At 35.8% G+C, this 23,585-nt stretch overlaps 4 protein-coding genes across 14 annotated transcripts; 2 read left to right on the plus strand and 2 right to left on the minus strand.

The window, feature by feature from the left end:
* Positions 1-35: 35 nt before the first annotated feature.
* On the plus strand, positions 36-4,278 carry LOC142552038 (pentatricopeptide repeat-containing protein At4g13650). Of its 2 annotated transcripts, XM_075661626.1 has the most exons (3): positions 36-192; positions 322-459; positions 1,446-4,278. In XM_075661626.1, exons 2-3 carry the CDS (start codon positions 339-341, stop codon positions 4,151-4,153), a joined length of 2,829 nt encoding a protein of 942 aa, XP_075517741.1. In that variant the 5' UTR covers positions 36-192; positions 322-338; the 3' UTR covers positions 4,154-4,278. The 2 variants fall into 2 exon arrangements, with proteins under 2 accessions (XP_075517741.1, XP_075517743.1); XM_075661628.1 differs by lacking the exons at positions 36-192; positions 322-459 and having other exon boundaries at positions 1,447-1,569; positions 2,046-4,278.
* Positions 4,279-5,820: 1,542 nt separating this feature from the next.
* Positions 5,821-8,061, minus strand: LOC142552041 (pentatricopeptide repeat-containing protein At5g27110). Its single transcript, XM_075661631.1, has one exon. It carries the CDS (start codon positions 8,055-8,057, stop codon positions 5,955-5,957), a length of 2,103 nt encoding a protein of 700 aa, XP_075517746.1. The 5' UTR covers positions 8,058-8,061; the 3' UTR covers positions 5,821-5,954.
* Positions 8,062-10,946: 2,885 nt separating this feature from the next.
* Positions 10,947-14,150, plus strand: LOC142552042 (SNF1-related protein kinase catalytic subunit alpha KIN10-like). 3 transcript variants are annotated; one of them, XM_075661633.1, is made up of 10 exons: positions 10,947-11,206; positions 11,548-11,744; positions 11,870-12,054; positions 12,157-12,339; positions 12,415-12,546; positions 12,630-12,815; positions 13,011-13,100; positions 13,176-13,328; positions 13,415-13,603; positions 13,878-14,150. In XM_075661633.1, the coding sequence occupies exons 2-10, from the start codon at positions 11,555-11,557 to the stop codon at positions 13,983-13,985; spliced, it is 1,416 nt and encodes a 471-aa protein (XP_075517748.1). In that variant the 5' UTR covers positions 10,947-11,206; positions 11,548-11,554; the 3' UTR covers positions 13,986-14,150. The 3 variants fall into 3 exon arrangements, with proteins under 3 accessions (XP_075517748.1, XP_075517749.1, XP_075517747.1); XM_075661634.1 differs by having other exon boundaries at positions 10,947-11,181; XM_075661632.1 differs by having other exon boundaries at positions 10,948-11,186.
* Positions 14,151-16,723: 2,573 nt separating this feature from the next.
* On the minus strand, positions 16,724-23,381 carry LOC142552043 (protein kinase and PP2C-like domain-containing protein). Of its 8 annotated transcripts, none has more exons than XM_075661638.1 (13): positions 23,040-23,146; positions 22,650-22,919; positions 22,160-22,322; positions 21,035-21,102; positions 20,664-20,896; positions 19,759-19,893; positions 19,565-19,634; positions 18,676-19,213; positions 18,270-18,339; positions 17,974-18,193; positions 17,716-17,820; positions 17,478-17,573; positions 16,724-17,135 (listed from the first exon to the last, which is right to left on the minus strand). In XM_075661638.1, the coding sequence occupies exons 2-13, from the start codon at positions 22,752-22,754 to the stop codon at positions 16,941-16,943; spliced, it is 1,998 nt and encodes a 665-aa protein (XP_075517753.1). In that variant the 5' UTR covers positions 22,755-22,919; positions 23,040-23,146; the 3' UTR covers positions 16,724-16,940. The 8 variants fall into 8 exon arrangements, 7 of the variants coding, with proteins under 7 accessions (XP_075517753.1, XP_075517756.1, XP_075517751.1 ...); XM_075661636.1 differs by having other exon boundaries at positions 16,735-17,135; positions 22,160-22,326; positions 22,802-22,919; positions 23,040-23,381; XM_075661637.1 differs by having other exon boundaries at positions 16,737-17,135; positions 20,664-20,884; positions 22,160-22,326; positions 22,802-22,919; positions 23,040-23,381.
* Positions 23,382-23,585: the final 204 nt, after the last annotated feature.

Below are 23,585 nucleotides of genomic sequence, written 5' to 3' on the forward strand. Positions count from 1 at the left end.
GTCCATAAATCCAGCCACTCTCGAATTATCAGCAGAATCGCAGTCAACAAACACATGAATCTATCTTGTATTATTGGCACCTATACTGCTAATGAACCAGCGAACATGAACTAGTCAGCGGCTTCTAGCAGCATCCAGTATCGGCGAGGCCAAATGAGTTTCCAAATTCTTTTATTTTTAACGATTGTACAGGTCATTTCTCATCTTCTTTGACCAATGACTCTATCTTTAGATATACTTCATTCTCACATATTATACCAAAGTTACACGTATCATACAAGCATAGCCTAATCATGTTTAAATTTGCTGCTTGCCTGATAGCCACTCAAAACATATTTATGAGGATCTCAAGAACTTTGCCCTTGATCTCAATCAAGGTGCATTTACTCCTCGGGAAAGGATGGTCACTCGATACCCATAATGTTCATGCTGAAATATTGACAATTGCATTTGCTAAAGGTATTCTGACTTCTAGTCATCTTGTTTGTATGCTGTTTCTTGAAACTCCAATCATGCAGTGTTGATTCTGATGATGTTTTTGAGGTTTTTAAAGTTCAACCCATTTTAAACCTTTTTTATCTATTTGGTTAATTTTTATCATTGACAAAAGTTATATATTCTTGAAGTACCGAGAATTATATGTAATAAATTATGAACAAGAAGAATGATTAAAGTTGTAAGTAAGACAATGGTATTTAATCGCACTAAAAATGCAAACATCTGTTGTGACATTTGACATAAACATTACACAACAAATCAATAACATATAATAATCCCCATGGCCACAATTGAGTCTTGGCTTTTTATGGCGACCTTTTTGTGATGGATTACATTTAGTCGGAAAGCATACACTGAGTTACAACGTGTACAACTAAATCAAAATCTAAACTAGTAATGTTTCAGAAAACCTTAGGGTAAAACATAACATGATGGTAGAATGAAGGTGATACCAAAGTGAGATATCCGATCTTAATAAAGCTCATGGATCTTGTGGATCTAACTAGAACGATCAACCTCTGACAAGCTAGTAGACCTCTTGCTTTGATCTCATTTCCATTCCACTCGTGTTATGTCTACCCTATGCGACCTTTCGGCACTTTACAAACGACTAGATGTGATTGTGTTTATGATGCATGTTTTGTGTCTCCATACATAGTTTTGTACTACCAATGATGAAAGACAAAGAGGTCAATGCCAGAGGCAACAATGCAACAACTATAGTAAAAAATTAAATTTTATCAATTTGTTAATAGATAAACTGATTCCTCTATGAAAACACTTCAATTCAAGTAATAAAATTATTTTAACCTGGTAAACTTTTCGTGTACTTTATTTTGTAAAATGGTGAAAAAGAAACTGGATTCGGACTGTGGAAAACCATGTTCTGGGCTGTAGAAATTTTACCTCCTGGAAAAAGAAATGATATTTCTTGTGTGGTTTTACAGGTAAGAAGTTACATGCTGAAGCTTTTAGCTTATGCTCGCAAAAGTTCAAAAATAATGTCGCTCTGGATGAGGTTGTTGTGGCTAATGCCTTGAGGGCTTGCGGTGGAACTAAAGTTTCTGTTCAGTATGTTCAGCAGATTCATGCTAAATGTGTCCATTCTGGTTTCCTTGCAAGTCCACTCGTTTGTAATTCCCTAATAGATTTTTACTTGAAGAATGAATTTGTAGATTGTGCATTTCAAATTTTCAGCATCATGTACACGAGGGACAGCGGTACTTGGGTTGCCATGATATCAGGCTTGTCCCAAAATTGTTGTGAAGTGGAAGGTATTCTCCTTTACAATGAGATGAGAAAATCTGGAGTCTTCCCTACCCCGTACGTCTTCTCAAGCATTATAAGTGCATGCACTAAAATAGACTCCTATGAACTCGGAGAACAACTTCATGCTATAATTTACAAGTGGGGATTTTCATCAGAACTCTTTGTGTGCAATTCTCTTGTGGCGCTTTATTCTCGATGTGGGAATTTAACAGCCGCTGAACTGATTTTCATTGAAATGCAACAAAAGGATAAGGTTTCGTACAACACTCTGATTTCAGGATATTCTATGCTAGGATCAAATGAGAGATCTCTCCAGTTATTTGAGAAAATGCTGATGGTATCCTTGAAGCCTGATAGCGTTACTGTTGCTTGTATCTTGGCCGCTTGTGCATCAATGGGGGTTCTTCATAAGGGAATGCAACTGCATTCATATGCAATAAAGGCAGGAATGTGTTTGGATGTAATAGTCGAGGGTTCTTTACTGGACTTGTATGTAAAATGCATGGATGTTAAAGCAGCCCATAAATTCTTCTCCGAAACACAATCCAGTAATGTGATCCTCTGGAATGTGATGCTAGTAGCATATGGACAGCTGGGTGATCTCCAAGAGTCATTCCGTATTTATTCGCAAATGCAAACTGCTGGTTTGCAACCTAATGAGTACACCTATCCGAGTATAGTGAGAACCTGTACTTCTGTTGGAGCTCTTGATTTAGGAGAGCAGGTTCACACCCAAGTTATAAAAAATGGATTCCAGCCAAATGTCTATGCATGTAGTGTGCTTATAGATATGTATGTTAAACTTGGAGAATTGGGAACTGCTTGGAAAATATTCAAGCGTTTTAGTAAAGACGATGTTGTTTCTTGGACATCCATGATTGCTGGATATACACAGCATGACATGTTTGTTGAAGCTCTTAATGTTTTTAAGGAGATGCAAGAACTAAGGATTAAAGCAGATGGAATTGGATTAGCGAGTGCAATTAGTGCATGTGCTGGAATTCAAGCTCTCAATCAAGGACGTCAAATTCATAGTCAGTCTATAGTCTCTGGCTACTTAATGTATCTTTCGATTGGTAATGCACTTATATGTCTCTATGCTAGATGCGGTCGTATACAAGAAGCATACACAACATTCCAGAAAATCTGCAATAGAGATAATATTTCGTGGAATGGATTGATATCGGGTTTTTCACAGAGCGGACTGAATGAGGAAGCGCTGAAGGTCTTCTGCCGAATGATTCAAGCTGGAGAGGATGCTAATGTGTTCACCTATGGGTCTGCAGTTAGTGCTGCAGCAAATTTAACAAATATAAATCTAGGCAAGCAAATTCATGCTAATATAATGAAAACTGGTAACAGCTCTGAAGCTGAAGTATGTAATGTGTTGATTACATTATATGCAAAATGTGGAAGCCTACATGGTGCCCAAAGGATGTTCATTGAGACACCTGAGAAAAATGAAGTTTCATGGAATGCTATGATTACGTGCTATTCCCAACATGGATATGGTGGACAAGCCATAAAGCTCTTTGAGGAAATGAAAAGGTTGCAAATCATGCCAAACCATGTAACATATGTAGGTGTTTTGTCAGCTTGTAGTCATATAGGATTTGTAGAGGAGGGGTTGAGCTACTTTGAATCCATGCATGAACAGCATGGGTTGGTACCAAAACCAGAGCATTATGCCTGTGTTGTTGATATTCTTGGGAGGGCTGGCCAATTGCGACGTGCAAGAGCATTTGTGGATTCTATGCCAATTCAACAAGATGCAATGGTCTGGAGAACCCTCTTAAGTGCCTGCACAGTTCACAAGAACACAGAAATTGGCGAAGTTGCAGCAAAGCACCTTTTAGAATTAGAACCTGAAGATTCAGCTTCTCATGTACTCACGTCAAACATGTATGCTGTTACAGGGAAATGGGAGTATCGGGATCGAGCAAGACAATTCATGAAAGAAAGAGGTGTTAAGAAAGAGCCTGGCCGTAGTTGGGTCGAAGTAAAAAATATATTTCATGCATTTTTTGCTGGTGATAAACTCCATCCTCTTGCAGATGAGATATACACCTACTTGCTGGATCTGAACGAGCAGGTGGCTGCAATTGGTTATGTACAAGATCGTAACAGCCTATGGAATGATTTGGAATTGGAGCAGAAGGATCCATCAGCACATATTCACAGTGAAAAGTTAGCTGTTGCATTTGGACTTCTAAGTTTGAATAATAATATTCCCTTGCGTGTGATGAAGAATTTGCGTGTATGTATTGATTGTCACAATTGGATTAAATTAGTGTCAAAGGTTGTCAATAGAACTATCACTGTAAGGGATACATATCGCTTCCATCACTTTCATAATGGTGCCTGTTCGTGTAAAGACTACTGGTAACTAGGACACATGCAATATCAATTGGCTAATTCTTATGGATCAAATGTACATCTGAAACAGCAAAGCTCTTTCCGGTCTCTTGTTTGGATGCTGTTGTCATTGCTGTTAACATGTCGATTTCTATAATCAGAGGGTTCATTTTTGATAATTTTCTTCAAACTCCTGCAAGTTAGTGAATATTATTGGAGGGTGAAAACTTGTGTGAGACGGTCTCACGGGTCGTATTTTGTGATACGGATATCTTATTTGAGTCTTGCATGAAAAAATATTACTTTTTATGCTAAAAGTATTATTTTTTATTGTGAATATCGGTAGGGTTGACCCGTCTCACAGATAAAAATTCGTGAGACCGTTTCACAAAAAACCTACTCTTATTGGAGTGAGAAATGTTCGGAAAAAAGGTCCCTTTGAAATGGCCACCATTCGGATGATAAATGACACTAGATTAAATTAATGTTTACAAAAATTTATTTTAAGTGTTTTTCAACTTTTATATATAATTTTCAAATATTCATTGTCTAAAAGCTTGAAAACATTAAAATAAGTTATTACAAAACACTAAGTGTATCTTGTCAAATTTGTTGTTGTATCAATCTCGAATCCATTATAATTTATATCAAAATTATAATTAATAACAAAATGGAAATTGAATATTTTAAACTACAAAATCTATCAAGTTCTGAGATTCAATCATTGAGCCACTTATACAACTATAAATGTAAGATTGCGAAAAAATATTGAGGATTTCGATATATCATGCTTACTGTACAAAAAAATACTGTACATATCGAATTTAACGGTATACCATAAATTTAGGTATGATATAAATTTATATCGTACCAAATTTTTCTATATACCAAAATATCCAAAAATATGTATATTTTAAAAATATAATATAATGTTAATTTTGATATCGGCATGACATTAAAAAAAATTCGGTATTTCGATATCGGCATGACATTAAAAAAAATTCGGTATTTCGATGTGAATAAACCAACCTTTTTTTTAGTTTCGATACAGCCGGTATTATACCGATACTGTATCGAAATTTCGATATACCAAATTTTTTTGGTAAGAACAATATGGAATTTATGTCATACCGAAATTTGATATTGTATTGATACTCATTTTTCAGCACGATATATGATATCCTTTTAAAAATCCGGTATATCGTACCGAAATAGGCCTTTATACATGATACTTGGGCAACTGCTGGTTAGCCAGACTCAACAATCCCACTCTTGGGCAACTGCTGGTTAGCCAGACTCAACAATCCCACTCCCCGACATTATTCTTGCAACTCGTTGCTCAAGTATCAGCCACAATCTAATCGTTCAATTATGCAATTGAACCCAATTTTTTAAGTTGGATATTGAAGCACCATTCAAATTAGTATACCGATACACATGTTGCTTGCTTGTACAGTATTTTTTTTATAATTCATTTGATTTATATTTAAATAAAAATTAAAATATAATTATAAGAAATAGTGAATGATTACACTGCAATTTTGATTGAAAATAATTTTGGTTAATTTGTCCATAATAGAAGGGCAAAAATAAATATACATATTTTAGTGTCTTTGACGATTTTTATCATATCCTCAACTTTAATAAAATAGAATAGATATCTATGTCACGTAGACAGCCACACAAGGCAATTGCCCACACAAATCCAACAACAGTAAACAAATCCACGCGGATAACTTTTTTGTTATGACCATCTGAGGTGTCTACTAAGTATTCGCTGCTTATGCTTACCGTCAGCATACCCTACTAATTACTAGCTTTGCTTTGTTTATTTACAGAGCTGCTTGATTGACATTTTCATCCTTCTCCATGTGACTATACATCAAACTTAAACAGTCAAAAACAGACTCAGCACCGGGGGATGTGTTGTCCTCGGCTAAAAATGACCGGATTTCCCTATCAACTTCAATCCAGCTACACCCTGGATTCTTTCTCAACCCGACTTCTTTCATTTTCAATCTAATCTTGCGAGCTTCATTCCAATTTTTGGTTGCAGCATACATCTTCTCTAGAACCACATAAGTCGATATATCGTCTGGATCCTTCTCAATAAGGGAACTTGCAATTTTCTCCCCTAAGTTTATATCCCCATGCAAATGACAAGCAGCAAATAGTGTGCTTAACAACTCGACATCCTCTTTCATGGTAGGTGCATTCTCTAGCAGCTCATAAGCTTCATGTAGCCTGCCAGCACGTCCTAGGAGATCCATAAGACAAGAGTATTCAGCAGATGTAGGCTGGATACCATAATCATTAATCATCAAGTTAAAAAAATGTCGTCCCTTGTCAACTAAACCTGCATGACTGCAAGCAGAAATCACTGCAAGAAAGGTGACTCTGTCTGGCTGTATACTAGATTGTAACATTTCCTCAAAAAGTTTCAAAGCTTCGAATGATCGACCATGAGAACCATAAGCAACTATCATCGAAGTCCATGACACTAAATCTCTTCTAGATAACTGATTAAACACTCCTAGAGCTTCTTCCACAGCACCACACTTGGCATACATATCAAGAACAGCGCCCATCAATATAACATTCGAATCAAGCTTACTCTCAATGATATACTTGTGTAAATCTTTGCCCCGTTCTAGTGCATATACTTGTGAACAAGCTGAAAGAGTACTAGTGAATGTTATCGCATCAGGGCTTATTCTTGCTTCCCTCATGTTATTGTATATATTCAGCGCTTCAAAGTAACAGCCTGCTGATACATATCCAGAAATCATTACATTCCAAGAAACAATATTTGTTTTAGGCATCATGGTAAATACTTTCTCAGCAAGCGTGATGCATCCACACTTGAAGTACAGATCAACTAATGAGCTTCTGATGAAGACGTCACATTCCACATTTTTTCTTAATATGTAGCCATGGATAAATTTTCCGTGAAGGAGATGGGCCGATTTAGCACAAGACATTACCAGACTGCTTAGAGTTGTCGAATTCGGCATAAGTTTTTCTTGGTTCATCCTCACTAGAAGTTTAATGCATGAAAAACTATCCCCAACCTGACTATAACCTCCAATCATTGTATTCCATGAAACCAAGCTCTTGTTTGGAATTTCATTGAAAACTTCTCTAGCCTTCTCTAAGCATCCACATTTACCATACATATCCACAAGGGCAGCGCTCACATAAGCATCCAATGCAACCCCACTCCTCACCAGTTCTTCATGAATGCTTTCCCCCTTTTCCAAATCCAAAAGCCTAGCACATGAAGATATGGCTGTTGTAAAAGACACTGAATCGGGTTTATACCCCAAACTCCTCATCCTTTCAAAGTACTCCAAAGACTTTTCAGACTGCCCACTTTGATAGTAACATGAAATCACATTATTCCAACAAGCCAAATCCCTTTCGGGCATTTCATCAAATAACTTCACAGCTGCTCCAAACAAACCACACTTGGCGTACACAGCAATCAAAGAGCTAGAAATGACAACATCTGATAAAAGGCCAGATTTTGTCAAATCTGCATGAATCCTTTCCCCGAAATCAACTCTCCTCAATCCACCACAAGCCTTCAACACGCTTGGGTATGTGTAACTATCTGGTTTCAAATAAGGGAACTGAAGCAAATTTTCGTACAACGTAAGTGCCTCTGTATACATGAAATTCTTCGTATACGCTGCCAATAATCCATTCCATAACGTAATATCTAACGGGTTTTCTATGCTCAGAAAAACTGAATTTGCTGATTTATATGCTCTGCATGAGATGTAAAGATTAATGAGGTTTTTACATAAAGCTAAGTTCTTTTGCAAACCTGAAGAAATTATTTTCTGGTGAACTGTTTGAATTTTTTTCAATGATCTTGTGTGACTGCAAGAGTTTAGCAGAGAGAATAATATTTCTATGGTGGCAGTGTTCATGCCGCAAATTGGAGGGAATGTAATTCAAAAGTGCAGACTTTTCCCGTTAATAAAGGACCCACCCTTAAAACGGGCCGGGCAAATTTAAAGGGTCGGGAAAAACTTTGGGTCTTACAATGGGCTGGGCTGATCCAACAGACGAATCAGGCCCATGTAGGTATCATCATATTTTATTTTCTATACATTCTTATCATAGGTCAATGGTTTTTAAATATTTTCATTTTTTTAAAATTGAGACACTAATTGTCTAAGTAATTTAGACATTTAGTTTATAGGATTGATTTTCGACGCAAAAAATCCAAATACGATCTTATTTGTGTTTGAATTAAAATTTTATTGGGCCGGTGGTTCGAAGATCGATTCAAATCTCATAAACGAATTTTATTTAGATCTTGAATTTGATTTAGAACTCAAGATCAATTTATATCATATGAAGTAGATTATCAAGATGTGATATCTTGTTAGTCAATATTGAGCATATTATATATTGATGAATATTAAAATATTGTTAATGGTTTGATTTGTTAACTATCAAATTCATTTAGTCATTTGATTTTGAAATAAATTTGAACGTGTTAGAAATTGGCTCGAGTTCAATAACTTATAAGCAACAATATGAATCAGATAGATTCAAATTGGCTGATAAAACTTATGATATGTAGGCAACTATATGCTGGTCTTGAGGTAGATGTGTGCAGTTGTGGTGTTATTTTATATGCCATTCTATGTGGGAGACTCCCTTTTGCAGATGATAATCTTCCTGGCCTATATGCTAAGTTAAAGGTGATCCAAATTTTGATTTTTTTTGTTTTGTTTTTATAGTTTATAACAGTTGAATATAATCACTTGATTCAAGTCATTGAATGGTGGAGTGGAGTATACCCTGTTGGAAATCACTTGTCTGAGAGTGCTCAAGATTTGATTTCAAGAATACTAGTCGTCGACCATATGAAACGAATATTGATCCCTGAAATACGTATGCCTCCATGGTTTATGATGTGTCTTCCACCATTTATCGTGAATCCATCACCATAGTAGGTAAGTGTTTTCTTTTGGATAGTGTAGTACTCGATCCCGGTGTAAGAAAAGTGTGAATGTGTTTTCAAGACCATACAATATTGGTTTACTAACTTTGATTAATTATTTTTATCAAGTTCAGAATGAACACAAGGGGAGCCATTTTTTCCAACTTAAGGCTGACATTTTCTTTTAACTTTTTTGATATCGATGTCGTGAAAGATATGGTTCAAATGGGATTCGATGTTCGAGAAGTGATGTGATCCCTTCAGAATCAAACGTCAAAATTACACCTTCATAGATCTTCATTTGTAAGAAAACGTCTTCTGGCGTTTCAGGCCACTGTTACGTACTCTTTGTTGTTCCATAGCAGCCTTCCAGTACAAGTTTCTAACCATATTCTAAACCAAGAAAGTTCAAGCACGGATAATCTTCAGACATATTCAGAATCGGCTTCACACGGACAAAGTAATCGGACCCTTAAGCTCGAAGGTAGTATTTATCACTGACTTGGATATTAGGAAGTCTTTTATCAACATGCCAATTAACGTTCCATCGTTCTGCCTGTATGGTTCCGTCATGTTCCTTTAGTCTCAGGCAAGTCCAGGAGAAACGATAGCGGAAGATCTAGACGTTTTCCAAGGGTAGAATGTGAAATGGAAGAGAATATGAAGTTATAATATGAAGTGCTTGTGGTCACCACCTCCTTCAAGGTATTCAACATCTGCAAGTAGAGGAATTTGTATTGGATCTGGAGATGCTATTAAATTCGAAATCCAGGTGAGTGTTGGTTCATTTTTTGTATTCTAAAATCGAGATTCTTGGCTCAAAACTGCCCAGAGAGAGACACATGAAATCATGCAACCCAAGATTTGAACTTTTCTTTCTTTCTTTTTCCTGTAGTCATATGGTTTTGGACGATTTAATTCACGCTTCATTTTTCTGCTAAAATTTGATGCATAAGACAAAAAGTATGTGAAAATATATAGTAACGGTTTCCCAGCTGTAACAAGCGAGTGGAGAATTGTATTTCTATTCCTTGAAGTGTGTGCTGCTTTCAGAGCTTCGGTGGTGTCAATGTCATGGATGCAACTGTGGATGACAAGTAACTAATTTTGGCCTTCAATTTCTAGCTAGATTTCCTCTATATTGTACATCAAAACAGGTGGCGGTTCTGTGAAAATTAATGGTTAGTATTCGAGTTTTTTGTAATTCATGCAAAACATATAGTTCCATGTGTGCATTCAACACAATAATTTTTTTCATATATATCCATTATTTAGTATAATAAACAGGGGACAAGGCCGCATGAATCAATACTTTAATACAAAAGTAAGGAACAAACAAAAGATCAAATTTTCTTATTCTCCAACTAACTGTGTGTGTACCTGTACACCCTCAAAATCAGCTTTGGATAATTCCACCCTTGACGTTTGATTCGCCATTTTTTTTTATAATTTAATGCAGATCAGTATTATTCCTATTTAATGCATATAATAATCAAAGAATACATCCAATCAAAGGATCGGAGGCTTATACTGACCAATCACACAACCAATAAATTTCATCTTAGATCCGATGTTAGAGTTGCTGAAGTATATGAACTTCTAGCCGAATGATTTTGTAAGTTATCGGGGTTATAACAGCTCAATGTATCTTATCGACAAACAAAAAAAATCCGTTTTCTATCCGTAACTATGCAATTAATTTGAATAACACGGAATTTAAAATCATAATGAAAAAACTCGAGTTTGTGGAGTAATAAACCAATTCATCTGATTTCTATATATGACAAAAAAGTACAATTTCGCCTTGCTGTCATATTTTTCATAAGTTTGGTTTGATATGTTACTCCCACGAAGTAACTTTTGTTTGTTATAGATTCGTCAACGTTGAGTCCAAAGAACATTCACTTTGTTTAATGGTGTCCGAATCAACTCGCACTTTACTTGACGGAGAACACAACTCGAGTCTTCGTTTAATCAAATATATAATTCAATCTCTGCTGCTATTTTACGCTCACTATTATTACTTTGTAAATACATTTAATACGAACAAACAAACAAACAAAAAAAAAAACATCACTATAGCATGTGATTTTGTTCAAGTGAGGTACCGATCATATTTCAGATGTATGATTGCCGCATAATCTTTAGATTGATGATTTTGTCTATGTTTTCTTCAAGTTTGCATAAATTTTCTTGAATTAGCCTCATAATTTGTATAAACTATCTCGAGTTAGCATCTTTATTTTGTTGAGGATTCTATTGTGTGACTTTCTTACTTTAATCATAGCTTGGTTTAATCCGAAAACTTAACATGGTAGGTGGAACCGCATGTTTATGCTGAATTTAACTCGAAATTAATTAAGCTGAGGCTTTGATTAGTGTATGTGAAAAGTGGTTTTTTTTTTTTTTTTTTTTTTTTTCTGGGTATCAATGAACATTTCATCTTTATGCATATGTATTGGTAGTCCTAAGATGGATGGAGGAAGTTTCGGAAGGCGTGGCAAATCGAGCCGAAACGTTCTACCACGTTACAAGCTCGGAAAGACTCTTGGTATTGGCGCTTTTGGTAAAGTAAAATTAGCAGTACATACTTTAACAGGGCTTAAAGTTGCCATAAAGATTCTTGATCGCCAATCAATTGATAATTCTGAAGCAGAAAAAGGTATACAAGGCCTACTTTTTCTGTGCATTCTAGGTCATGGATTAATTGAATATGTCAAATTTGTGTTTATCGAGATTCTAACACTATGATTCTGTGTGTTTTTGTGCTTCTTCATTATGTTTCAGTCAGGAAAGAAATCAACATTATGAGACAACTCTTTCATCCTCACGTAGTTCGACTTTTCGAGGTGATAGATACACCGACAAAGGTTTATGTGGTGATGGAGTACATGAACTCCGGTGAACTGTTTTACTATATCACAGAACATGGTAGACTAGAAGAGGACGAGGCTCGCCACTTTTTCCAACAGGTATATAGGATTCTTGTAAAACTGGTATGAGGCCGTGATACTCTGTTGTAGTTGAGAAAGATTGTTCTAATCAAGACAGCATGTTACTTGATGTCAGAATAGATCATTTCAGGAGTCGAGTACTGTCATCATCACATGATTGTGCATCGTGATCTGAAGCCTGAAAATCTAATCCTTGATTCGAAACATAATGTCAAGATCGCTGATTTTGGTTTTGGAAACGTTATGCGTGATGGACATTTTCTTAAAACATCCTGCGGAAGCCCAAATTATGCAGCTCCGGAGGTTTTTCAACCTATGCAAAACTAATTCTACCTTGTCATAAACTTACTAGTTTATATTTACATTATTTTCTACTAGCTCATATGTAGGCAACTATATGCCGGTCCAGAGGTGGATGTGTGGAGTTGTGGGGTTATTTTATACGCCCTTCTTTGTGGGAGGCTCCCTTTTGATGATGATAATATTCCTGGCCTATATGCTAAGATAAAGGTAACTGAAATTTATTTATTTTTTTTAAAAAAAAATTACAGCGGTTGAAAGTTATTTCTTGATTCAAGTTATTTGATTGGTAGAGTGGAGTATACCCTGTTGGGAATCTCTTGTCCGAGAGTGCTCAGGATTTGATTTCAAGAATACTAGTCGTTGATCCTATGAAGCGCATATCTATCCCTGAAATACGTAGGCACCCATGGTTTATGATACGTCTTCCCCCATATATCGCGAATCCATCACCAGATTATTTAAACCAAACAGAAAAGGTAGGTGCATTTTCTTGGATAATCTTATATTGAGAAAAGGATAAGCACATCTAATAATACACGACCCGATTCAGTTTGTGAGAAATGTGCACGTGTTGCACGGGCCATGAGCCTGGAGCCTGGACCTTGACACACCTACTGATCTTATAAATGATTGAACTTAAGAATGACCTTTTCTCGTGACTTTTGGAAAAGGTCGATATAGATGTTGTGAAAGATATGGTTCGAAAGGGATTTGATATTCGAGAAGTCATTGGATCGCTTCAGAATCATCTGCAGAACGAGGTGTTGTAGCCGACTTAAACGTTGTAGTTTTTCTTTTATTATTTGGCCATAAGAAAACTTCTTTTGGCATTTCAGGCCACGGTTACATACACTATGTTGCTGCATAGCCGCCCTCTGGTTCAAGTCACTAACCATATTCAAAACCAAGAAAGTTTGAGCACGGATAATCTTCAGAAATATTCAGAATCAGATTCGCATGGACAAAGTAATTGGACTCTTGGGTTGAAGGTAATATTTGTCGTGGGGCTCGGATCTTAGAAAATCTTTCAACATGCTAGTTATCATTCTTTCTGTTAAATTTTGTTTATGTTCAGTCACAGGCGAGTCCAGGAGAAACAATGGTAGAAGTTCTAAATGTTTTCCATCGGTTGAATGTGAAATGGAAGAGAATTGGAAGCTATAATATGAAGTGCTTGTGGTCACCACCTCCTTCAAGGTGTTCGGTATCTGCCAGTAGAGGAATTTGTATTGGATCTGGAGATGCTGTCAAGTTCGAAATTCAGGTGAGTTTTGATTCATGTTATCTATTTGAACTGGCGATTCTTGGCTCAATGTTGCTTACAAGTAAATGAGAGATGGCACAGACAGATAGAAGTGGAGTATAAATTATAATAAACTTTCAAACGCTGCAACCCCAATCTTTTATTAAAAAAAATTCATTTAGTTAAAGAGAACTCTTGTAGTCCTATGTTTCCGGACAAGTAATGATCAAAACTTCATTTTTCTGCTAAAATTTTGTGCACAAGACAAGTATGTAATATAGTTACAATTTCCCAGCTATACAAAGCAAGTGGAGAGTTGTACGTATTGGATTTGCAACAGTTAAAGGGACCTCCATTTCTGTTCCTTGAAGTTTGTGCTGCTTTTAGAGCTTTGGTGATGTAGCTTATTACAATTATATGGATGTACCAGCCTCTGCCTGTGGAATATACATAATTTTGCCATTTCGATCTTTTTAGTGATATATGTGTATGTGTTGGAACTTATACTTTAAATTGTGACTTGTAATTTTAAGTAACCTATTGAAAGAAGTAAAAATTTTGAATGTTAGGATGCCAAATGCTGCAAGTATCTGTTTGTATTGCAGAACGTCACAGCTATCAGTTTGATATAGAGTTGTCACTCAAGATAGCACTAAATTTCTCTTCCTGATTAGGATGCAAACAAACCTAATTGCTAATTCCTTCTATTCATTTTAGAATATCTCAAAATCCACAATGCTGAAAAACATTGTCTTGTAATTGCTAATTACTCATAAGTAGTGCTTGAGTTAAACTCGAGCTTTAATTTATCAGGCTCGTGTGCTCCTCAAACAATCGAGCCCAGGCAATGAATATTATTAGTATTATCATTGTGTGAATCTGATTTAAATTAATATTTTTGTCGTTTGTCCACAATTACATATGCAGTAAAGGGCATTTTCGTGAATTTGTAGACAAGCTCGAGCTCGACTCATGCTCAATTAAACCGAGTTCAAAAATCTCAACATGCTCCACCTCGATTTGGCACCATGTGCAGATTCCCGACTGTTATTACCTATTGTTTTCTCGGTGAAGTCACCTGCATATGACCAGTACAAGTACCAGAACCAAAAGTATAAATGACAAAGGTGAAAAGAAAAAACATCCGGGCAGGTTGGTCATTTTTACACTGATAAAACAGAGATTAATGGACTATCAGAAGAGTTGAGAAAAGTTACCAGAAGGAAGAAAAGACTTTCAACATTTCCAAATTACATACACATAATTAAATGCTCTACAGCATCAGCTTCTAACTATACAAATGTTTCCGCGAAAAAGGAGAAAAAATTAGGGAACTAGAAATGTAGCAATATCATTTTCCCACTTGCCGTATCTTGAGCTAAAACTACCACCTCCCCTTTGCTCAGCAAACTCCTGAAACACTTCGCGAGCAGAAGTATCCCAAGTTTTAAGCATTTCTTTAAGTGGTATAGGCTGCGAGCATTTTCTAAGTGACAAACTGAAAATGGATTTTGCCTTCAACCAGAGATCTTTCCCTTCTTCATCTCCACTGTGAGATAAAGCACACATGTCAGACACATTTTTATGTCAGGCTGCGATAAAACCTTCATTTTTTATTGTGTTAGATATATCCTCTAGTCAATTTGTTTTGAACTCGCAAATCCATACTCATTTACGCCGTTATTTGAAAACAGGGAGGGTCATTAACACGTTATGGGACTGTCATTAGCAAGCAAATGAATCCCAACAAGATAAAGCTTTTACTAAACAACGCATGTAACAGAAAAACTTAGTCACAAAAATAATGTATAATAATTGGTTTCTCACCTAAAATCAAGAGGCAATGCTTCCGACACGACGGGAGAAGATTATCAGGTGTCACAATCAGTTCCAGAAGCAGAGTGGGAAACTGTAAGCATGGAATAATATTGTTTAACTTATTCACTGGAAATTCCAGAAAGCAAAGGAAGAAAAAGATCCAAAACGCGTTACCATCTTTTCTGATTTCATTAAGCATATGGTTAATTTCCTTGATCTCTTGTAAGATGAGATTACTAGGCTGTGATTATACATTACAAAATTTTAGATATTGGAGTACAAGATTATAATTTTTTCAAAATTCTGCACGCCAAGAAAATTTATTTTGATATGGGAGGTGAAAAATTAAAAGGATACCTCTTTTTTCAAAAACTCGAGTAAATGCAATCAAATTTTTTTTAAAAAAAAATCTCAAATACCCAACAAAATTTGATAGTGTTAGTTTTAATATCTTTTAAAAGTTTTTTGTTTGTACGCAAAAAATCTTGTAAGACAGTCTTACATATCACTTTTATGATGCGAGTTTCCAATATGATCAAATTCATGAAAAATTATATTTTAATGCCAAAAATATTACTTATAGATCAGATCGACCTGTCTCATTAATATAAGCTCGTGATCTCATAAAAGACTTACTCTTACTTTTAATCATTATATATGTATAATTAGGACAAGGAATATGGATGCCATATAAATGATTTTGATGATCTCCATAGATAGTTTAAGTTATGGTGTATTAAAATTTATTATAAGAAATATATAATATAATTTTGCGGAGAATGAGAAGTAAAAGTTCATGTTTATAGATAACAAAACAGAGCTGCTGATTTCTTTATATCTAAAGCATCGAAATACGTCAGATGATACAGAATTACCAGAACCCCTCCACCAGGCTTACACGACATCATGGAAGATATAATAAGATGAGAATTGACACTTGCAGAAGAATAACAATAACTTAGTTGGTCAGTTGCGAGTGTCCAACACCCATGAATTAAAAATATATAATAAAATTAATTAAGCATTTATTAAAATATATGTCAGACAAAATTTGAATGTTTTTTTTTCCCTTTATAATTAGGATTCGCTTAATTATATATAATATGGACCCATATGATCGACGAATTGCATTTCGATTAAAAATGTTCAAAATTTATTCGTCCCTACTACAAAATGGAAATCTTGAGTGGTTGAAAGAAAAAGAACATTGGGAAACATGGAGGAACCACTAAAAAAAAGAACATTGGGAAACATGGAGGAAGCATATTTATTGCTGTTTGCACCTAAACATATCTCATAACATATCCGTCAATTGACTTGTAACTCATCTCAAATTTAGAGAAAAATATAAGGTTCGAGACCCAACAATACAAAAATAAAATAAAAAATATCCTCCCCAACTCAAAATAAAAAAGAACACAACTTGTCCGCATCACCAGTAATTTATCATTCTGAAAAACTAGTTCGAATTCTTCAAAATCACCACCTACAGTTCATTTTTTACAAATCAAATTTACGCGAATAAAACATAATATCACAGCTAGTAAATTCTCTCTGCCGTAGATACTGGACGTAAGAAAACAACGATAACTGTAATGTTATCTTTGCTGCCTCGTGCTGCAGCTTCAGTCGCCAATCTCTTCGCGCACATTCCAGCCTCTTTCACCGTGTCTCTGATGATGCTAACGACGTCTGTGTTTCTCATGACATCCCACAGCCCATCACTGGCCATCACCTGCAAAATTAATTACACATATTATAATCAATAGAAAAGAAAAAAGATGTAAATATTTATTTAGGAGTGATTGGGAAAAAATATATATTATTTGGATATACACCATGAATTAAAAACCATTTTTCCTAAAAGTTTGATTTCACAAAAGTGGTCCGATAACAGCTTTTAATATGCCTCAGAAGTATGCATAAGACCAGAACACATTACACACACCAGAAATTAATTAATAGTTCCCATTACTTGGATTCTAGGCAACAATTATCTAGACTCTAGAGTTTAGGCAACAAATTATGTACACCCAAATATCTATTGCAAATGGCTTCCCAAATAAATATGACTTACTACATATTCATCTTCTGCCGATAGTAAAGTTTCATCAACCTCAGGTTCTGCAGTTACATAAGGCTTTAGATCATCATCGCCAATGGATCGTGTCACCTGATAAAAGAACATAATGACAAAAGACAAAGCAATATCGGATACAGAAATCACAAAACATTATAGAGACAAAATGCACATATTTATATCTTGTCCTTCATCAAAAAAAATTGTTAACACTAATTTTACTTAAGTGAATTACCTGGAGAGCGGCAGGACCAACCCTCCATGTATCAAGCTGCCATTTAACCTCTCCACCAGCACTAATGACTCGCTCTCTCTCTTCAAGACAACTAGCAACATGGTCCTACTATATTGAAGCCGTCCAATTAAAAAAAAAAAAAAGCACACACCTTGCAGAGGTGGACCGAGGAATTCTAGGGAAAGAGGGAAAAATGGGATTGAGGTAAACTCAAAGGAAATCAGGAGGACTTATATAATTACATAAATTCCAGCTCACCCTGGTTAAAGCATAGGGATTCCCTGTACGACATAAAATCACTCTGCAATCGCCGGCATTAGCAACAAATAGCTTGTTTTTCACTATAAGAGCAGTGACTGCAGTACAACCAGGGTGGAAGTCCTTTTGAATAACTCCAGTTAATTTACGCTGAGAGTTTATCTCATTCCTGAAGACAATATCGGTCCTAACAAAAGCTTCTACTAGTGCTTTAGAAGGACTGCACACAAGCCAGATACATAAAGATAAGTAACTCTACAACACTCAAAATTAGATTATAAAGAGAAGGGTTTTACCTGCACGCTGAAATCTGAGTCCTCAAAAATTCAGGTAGAGCCCCAGCTGAAAACTCAGCAGCAGCTGCACCTGCACATAATACAGGAGCTTGTATTTGTTTCTTGATGCCATTTGCACAAGTCAATTGCAAAATATTCAAAAGGTCAAACAGCTATAATAGCTGAACCTAAAACAAAATACTGAGTGACCAGGCAATTGAGAAATCTTGCCATGAGAAAACATTCGTTCCTCTTCCCCCAATTTTCAACCAGAAAGGCAGCTTTTGTCTCTGAAAGAGATATTTTCTAACCTTATTTTCTTAATCTATTTACCCTTTCTCCCCAAATGAACAGGAAAACAGTAACTCGAGAGTTAATAATCCCTAGAGTTTGCATTGATGTCATTAGAAAGTGGATTTACATATACCTCGATGACCATCAAAAATCCCAAAAAAATGGACATCCTTTTCATTACAGAAATTGGGTATTAAAAAATGTGAATCCTCCATGGTTTCTCTTCTTCCACAAGTTGAGAAGGAACCCCAAGAGAGAACTGGGTGGTACACCAAAGAATTGTTTGAAGAGTGAAACCACGTGCCCCGAACATTATGAGAAGTAAGCAAATCACTTGGTGAAAACCCTTTGCCATGGGCAAACCAGTTAATTGGTTCTTGATAACTTTGCATGGTTGTTTCATGGGTATGCCCACAAGATATACGAGAGTTGACAAAGGCGTCATCTTTATTCACTCCTTTTTCGCGTTCAAACATTACATCAAGTTCTGAAACAATCTCATTGAAAGATGGCCTCTTTTGAGGGTCTGCATCCCAACATCTCTGTATCAAAGAGATGAACTTGGTTGAAGCACCGGACTCAGGGGTAGCTAGAACCGGTCGCAAGCCTTCAGAAACCACAGCAGCTGTAAGTTGCTGCCCGGTGTAGTTCATTTCCAAGACTGTATGCGCCTGCCACCAGCATGTTAAATGTAATAAGCCCAGAAGATCAATAATGACCCACCAATATAAACAACAATTAAAAAGGAAATAAAATACAACGTGGCTGTTTAACACGAACTCAGTATGTTTGAGTATTATTTATCTTGAACTGCGTTTTGAGATTACCGAATTATATGATTCTGTTCTGTAATTAAGAAGTTCCATGACCAATACTAAGAGAGAGGCTGCTCAAAAGAAGACTGGAAGAAGTGTGCGAGGGCAAAACTCATGGGAATACAAGATGCAAGGATTCCTAACAAACTAGAAGTTGATAGTAGTCGATTTTGCAGTAAATACAAGGTAAAAAGTGCAAAATGTCACCATCACTGTACAAGCATCATTGATTTTCAAAACGATGTTTTCTCCTTCGCAACAGCGCAGGCAATAGAACCTGGCATAATTTGCAAAGAAAAAATATTTGATGCCAACTTATCCTTTCTATACAAATTAGCTGACGCTCTTTTTCTTCAAACGAGTATGCGTAAACAAAGGAAAAGGAAAAGGTAAATTTTTACTTTATTTCTCCACCTTCCACCACATTAATTTCCCTTTTTCTCCAGTATTCTTGGTACAAAAAAGCAAAAAAATAAGTGATAACCTGTGCCTCTGCTCGAAGATCGGTATATGGGATTACACCAGTAAGAAGCTCACTGCAACATATAGAGGTTCAAGTATCACAGAATTTGGGGACAAATAAAGAGGTAAAATTACATTTCAGTAATAAATTAAAAGAAGTAAAATTGTTCTCCAATTACGCAGGCCTATCGTATAGTTATTTTTATCGTTTTCTTCATGCTCAAAATTCATCATTCCTTAAACATGGTGCAGCTACAATAAGCAGAACCCAATCATAAAGTCTTGATATTGAGGGGCCGCTAGTCAAGGCTCTTAGAGGTCTCTTGTTGTACCCATTAGGCAACTGCAATAGATAAATTCACCCTAATCGCAGAACTTCAATAAATTTCATTTTTAAAGCCAAACCCGTAATTTCCACTTCATAACATTTCAACTCCACCCAACTAGACATCTACTTCTCAAGCAAATAACTAAAATAGATACAGCAAAAGGTGAGATCAATTTCTTCGAAGCATCAGCAGCACAAAATGCAAGGCTATATACCCAATCCCAAGCATCAGTAACACCTTGAATTGGCCAACAGCTCTTATAACTCAAGCTCTAAGTGAATTTTTTATTTTTATTTTTTGGAATCAGCTCACGTGAATTTTAATAATAAGAAAATGCCACAGATTAGACCTCAAACAAATTGTTGAAGCAATTTTGCTTCTCATGATTGCTAAACAACTATTATCAAAAAAAAATAATATGCTCCAGAGAATCATTTCAAGGAATTAGACGAGCATAAGAACAACATTCAATTTTCGTCAATCAAAGACATAACAAATCATTGGGAAGTTCTTACTTAATTGTGATTCCAAAACTATAAACATCAGATTTTTCGGTGTGTATCTCTTTTCTCAGCACTTCAGGTGCCATGTAAATAAGAGTACCGACCATATTTCTTTTGTGGAAGCCACCTGTTGGCTTGCCAGATTTCCAGTCTGCTGCGGAAACTTGTTTAAGATTATTCTTGTGCTCAGCTAAACCAAAGTCTGCTAAATGCGGATGAAAATTCTCGTCAAGCTGCACAGAACACTGCATAAATCATCATCTCATTCAAGATAAGTGCAACAGATGCCACATGCAAGTAAAAATATTAAAGTTCACAAAAAATTCAAATGTGTAGTTAGTGTTATAAGTTTGGATGCATCAAAAGATCGTCGAAGACGTTACAAGAATATTTGCTGGTTTCACATCCCTATGCACAATCCCAAGGTTATGAAGATATTGTAGAGCTTTTGCTGCAAACAGAAAACAAAGAATCTGCCATCTTGAAAAGGTCAAAAGAGAAGAAGAAAGAAAAATTAGATCACTGAATAGATAGTTCAGAAACCAGCCAGTCAACTCATCAAAGGATCAAACCATAATGGCATAAAAGAGGAGGATAAAACATAGTCGACATAGATCTCCAGTGAACCTTATTTTGGATCTACTTGTTTAGAAAAACAGTTGCAATTCAGGAGCACATCATCCACCCCCACGCTAATCTGCCATCTCATGTATTACATATTCGTCAAATAAATCCATTTCCATCTACTGAATTTGGCGTGCAAAACACAAATTCATTCAAATTTTATGGCAGTTTCGAGAAGAAAATCATATTAGAGGCAGCAAAGATAAACTTTATGATTTCTAATTAATGGCATGTCCTCTTCCAGTTCGACTACCAAATTTGCATTTGTTGATCTTCGAAAAAGAAGATAAAAAATGTACAGACACTCTGCAAAACTAGAAGTCAGATACCATAATAGACACGATACAATAACCTTAAGTGCAAGTTAAATTTGCCCACACCATGAAACTCACCTTAAATCCATCATTAAAGGAATAAATTCAGAGAAGTTATTGTTCGAATTAGCAATAATTGGGGATTGAAAGAATAAGAATCTGCTATGCATATTCATTTTAATTTGTGGTCACAGCATATGATAGAACAAATTTGCCTGACGCGTTGTTTTTACCAAGTTTAGTTATCATATGCACGTGCAAGAGTTACAAAAAATAAGAATATATTACAATTTCCACTTTGCTGATTGACGCTGCCAGCTATTTTTAAATTTTTTTAAAAAAAATGAATTATTAACCAAGATAGAACAAAGAACTTGAGGCAAACAACACTTAAGCACCAAATGTAGTTCAAAAGGCAAAGCATCAACCACGTCACAGTTAAGATGATACTCTATCATGCCATCAATTTCTGAGATAGTTAATGCCCCCCTGCTTTAATCATCAATATACCAAGAAAATTTATTGACACGCCAACTACTACTAAGATTCATCAGAGACGCGTGTCTGTACCTAAATAAAGGTTGATTTTAACTGCTTGACCAATGCTTGGACTCCATTCTTCAACGTGTAGTTTCTGGGCTAGATTTCCAGCCTCGTAAAATTCCAAGAAAAACATGTAGTTTGGCGGTCTTGCATGCGCCGCCACCAACTTTAATATTCCAGGATGATCTACCTTGCTTCAGCAATCATATCCCAAGAAAAAATTATAGTGCGCCAAAAATATTGTTTCTAAATACAAATGAGCATTACATGATAATCACAAAGACTATCAAATTCACTCTACACAAAGGATTCTAATTTTATCCACGGGAGCTGAATTCCACTCAATCGCATGCATTCATCTGTATAACCAAATCTTGCAATATTTGTGAGTTTAAAAAGTTGTAGACGGTAAATCTAACAAGATAACCAAGGTCTGTCATAATGGAGGCAAAAATGCTAGAAGTGACAAGACCAAGCAAAACTACATATAGAAAGGAATTGTGTTTAGGGAATTGACCTCGAAACATGCTGATACCGCAATACCGCGACCCAGAAGCTCAAGAAAGAAAAATATGCCAACAGTAGTTTTAAGCTCATACAATATTCGGAATTTTTTTCCCATAACCTGGTGTTTTCCCGATAAATATCATAAGAAGAAAGAAAAATAACCAGAGTATTTGCAATTCTTTGTGGAATTTGTCGAGGTCGTCGGAAGTGGATAAAATCGGTTTCTTCACGGCCACTTTCGTACCATCAAGAACGGCTCCGTAAACCACACTCTCCGCCCCTTGAAACCAAAAATCCAGAAAATCCCAGTTGATATTTAAGCAAAAAGTATACTCATAGCTGATATACGAATATACGATCCTCGAAAAAATAATGTTGCGTGGATTATTTCCACACATACCTCGGGCAATTGGGGAAGCAATGGAGTAAGAAGAAGGGCGGAGATGAAGAGGGATCGTCTGACTGTGGCAGCAACCTCGAATACAATTGTTTGGTTCCATAATTTCCAATACCATTTTCTTTAATCTATGTTTCTTGAGGGATCACCAGGACGTAGAAATGGAAGCCAGTGAATTTCTTGAATTAGCTACACCACACAATACGCCATAAAACAGAAACTGGAATTATCCCCCGAAAAATTCATAATCCAGTTATCCCAATTTGGAAACGGAACCGAAATAGCTGTGATTTTAGTCGGTGAACAAGATCGAAATCAAGCCAAAATGGAACAATATTTTTTCGATGGAACATATTGTATATGACTTATCTAATATGTTTTAATTGACTGATATGGTTTATATGATATTATATCAACTACCATGGTTTACCAAAAATAAATAATAATCGTCGTCTCACACTCTAGTAAACTACATGATGATATATTTTTATCTTTATAATTTTATTTATGTCATGTCCTCATTATGTCGCGTATAATTTACTCCTTGTG

This window comes from Primulina tabacum, chromosome 7, assembly GCF_025594145.1.
Source record: "Primulina tabacum isolate GXHZ01 chromosome 7, ASM2559414v2, whole genome shotgun sequence".
NCBI classification, from domain to species: Eukaryota; Viridiplantae; Streptophyta; class Magnoliopsida; order Lamiales; family Gesneriaceae; genus Primulina; species Primulina tabacum.

Excerpts from the sequence above, each read along its gene's own strand:
- LOC142552038 (XM_075661626.1), top strand. The coding sequence starts at position 339 with ATGAGGATCTCAAGAACTTTGCCCTTGATCTCAATCAAGGTGCATTTA. Across the intron at positions 460-1,445 it reads GACAATTGCATTTGCTAAAG|GTAAGAAGTTACATGCTGAA; the intron begins GTATTCTGACTT and ends GTGGTTTTACAG.
- LOC142552041 (XM_075661631.1), bottom strand. The coding sequence starts at position 8,057 with ATGAACACTGCCACCATAGAAATATTATTCTCTCTGCTAAACTCTTGC.
- LOC142552042 (XM_075661632.1), top strand. The coding sequence starts at position 10,996 with ATGGTGTCCGAATCAACTCGCACTTTACTTGACGGAGAACACAACTCG. Across the intron at positions 12,547-12,629 it reads GCCTATATGCTAAGATAAAG|AGTGGAGTATACCCTGTTGG; the intron begins GTAACTGAAATT and ends TTTGATTGGTAG. Across the intron at positions 13,604-13,877 it reads CTGTCAAGTTCGAAATTCAG|CTATACAAAGCAAGTGGAGA; the intron begins GTGAGTTTTGAT and ends ACAATTTCCCAG.
- LOC142552043 (XM_075661636.1), bottom strand. The coding sequence starts at position 23,154 with ATGGTATTGGAAATTATGGAACCAAACAATTGTATTCGAGGTTGCTGC. Across the intron at positions 22,920-23,039 it reads TGCTTCCCCAATTGCCCGAG|GGGCGGAGAGTGTGGTTTAC; the intron begins GTATGTGTGGAA and ends TTTGGTTTCAAG. Across the intron at positions 20,897-21,034 it reads TGAAACCAGCAAATATTCTT|TGTTCTGTGCAGCTTGACGA; the intron begins GTAACGTCTTCG and ends TGATTTATGCAG.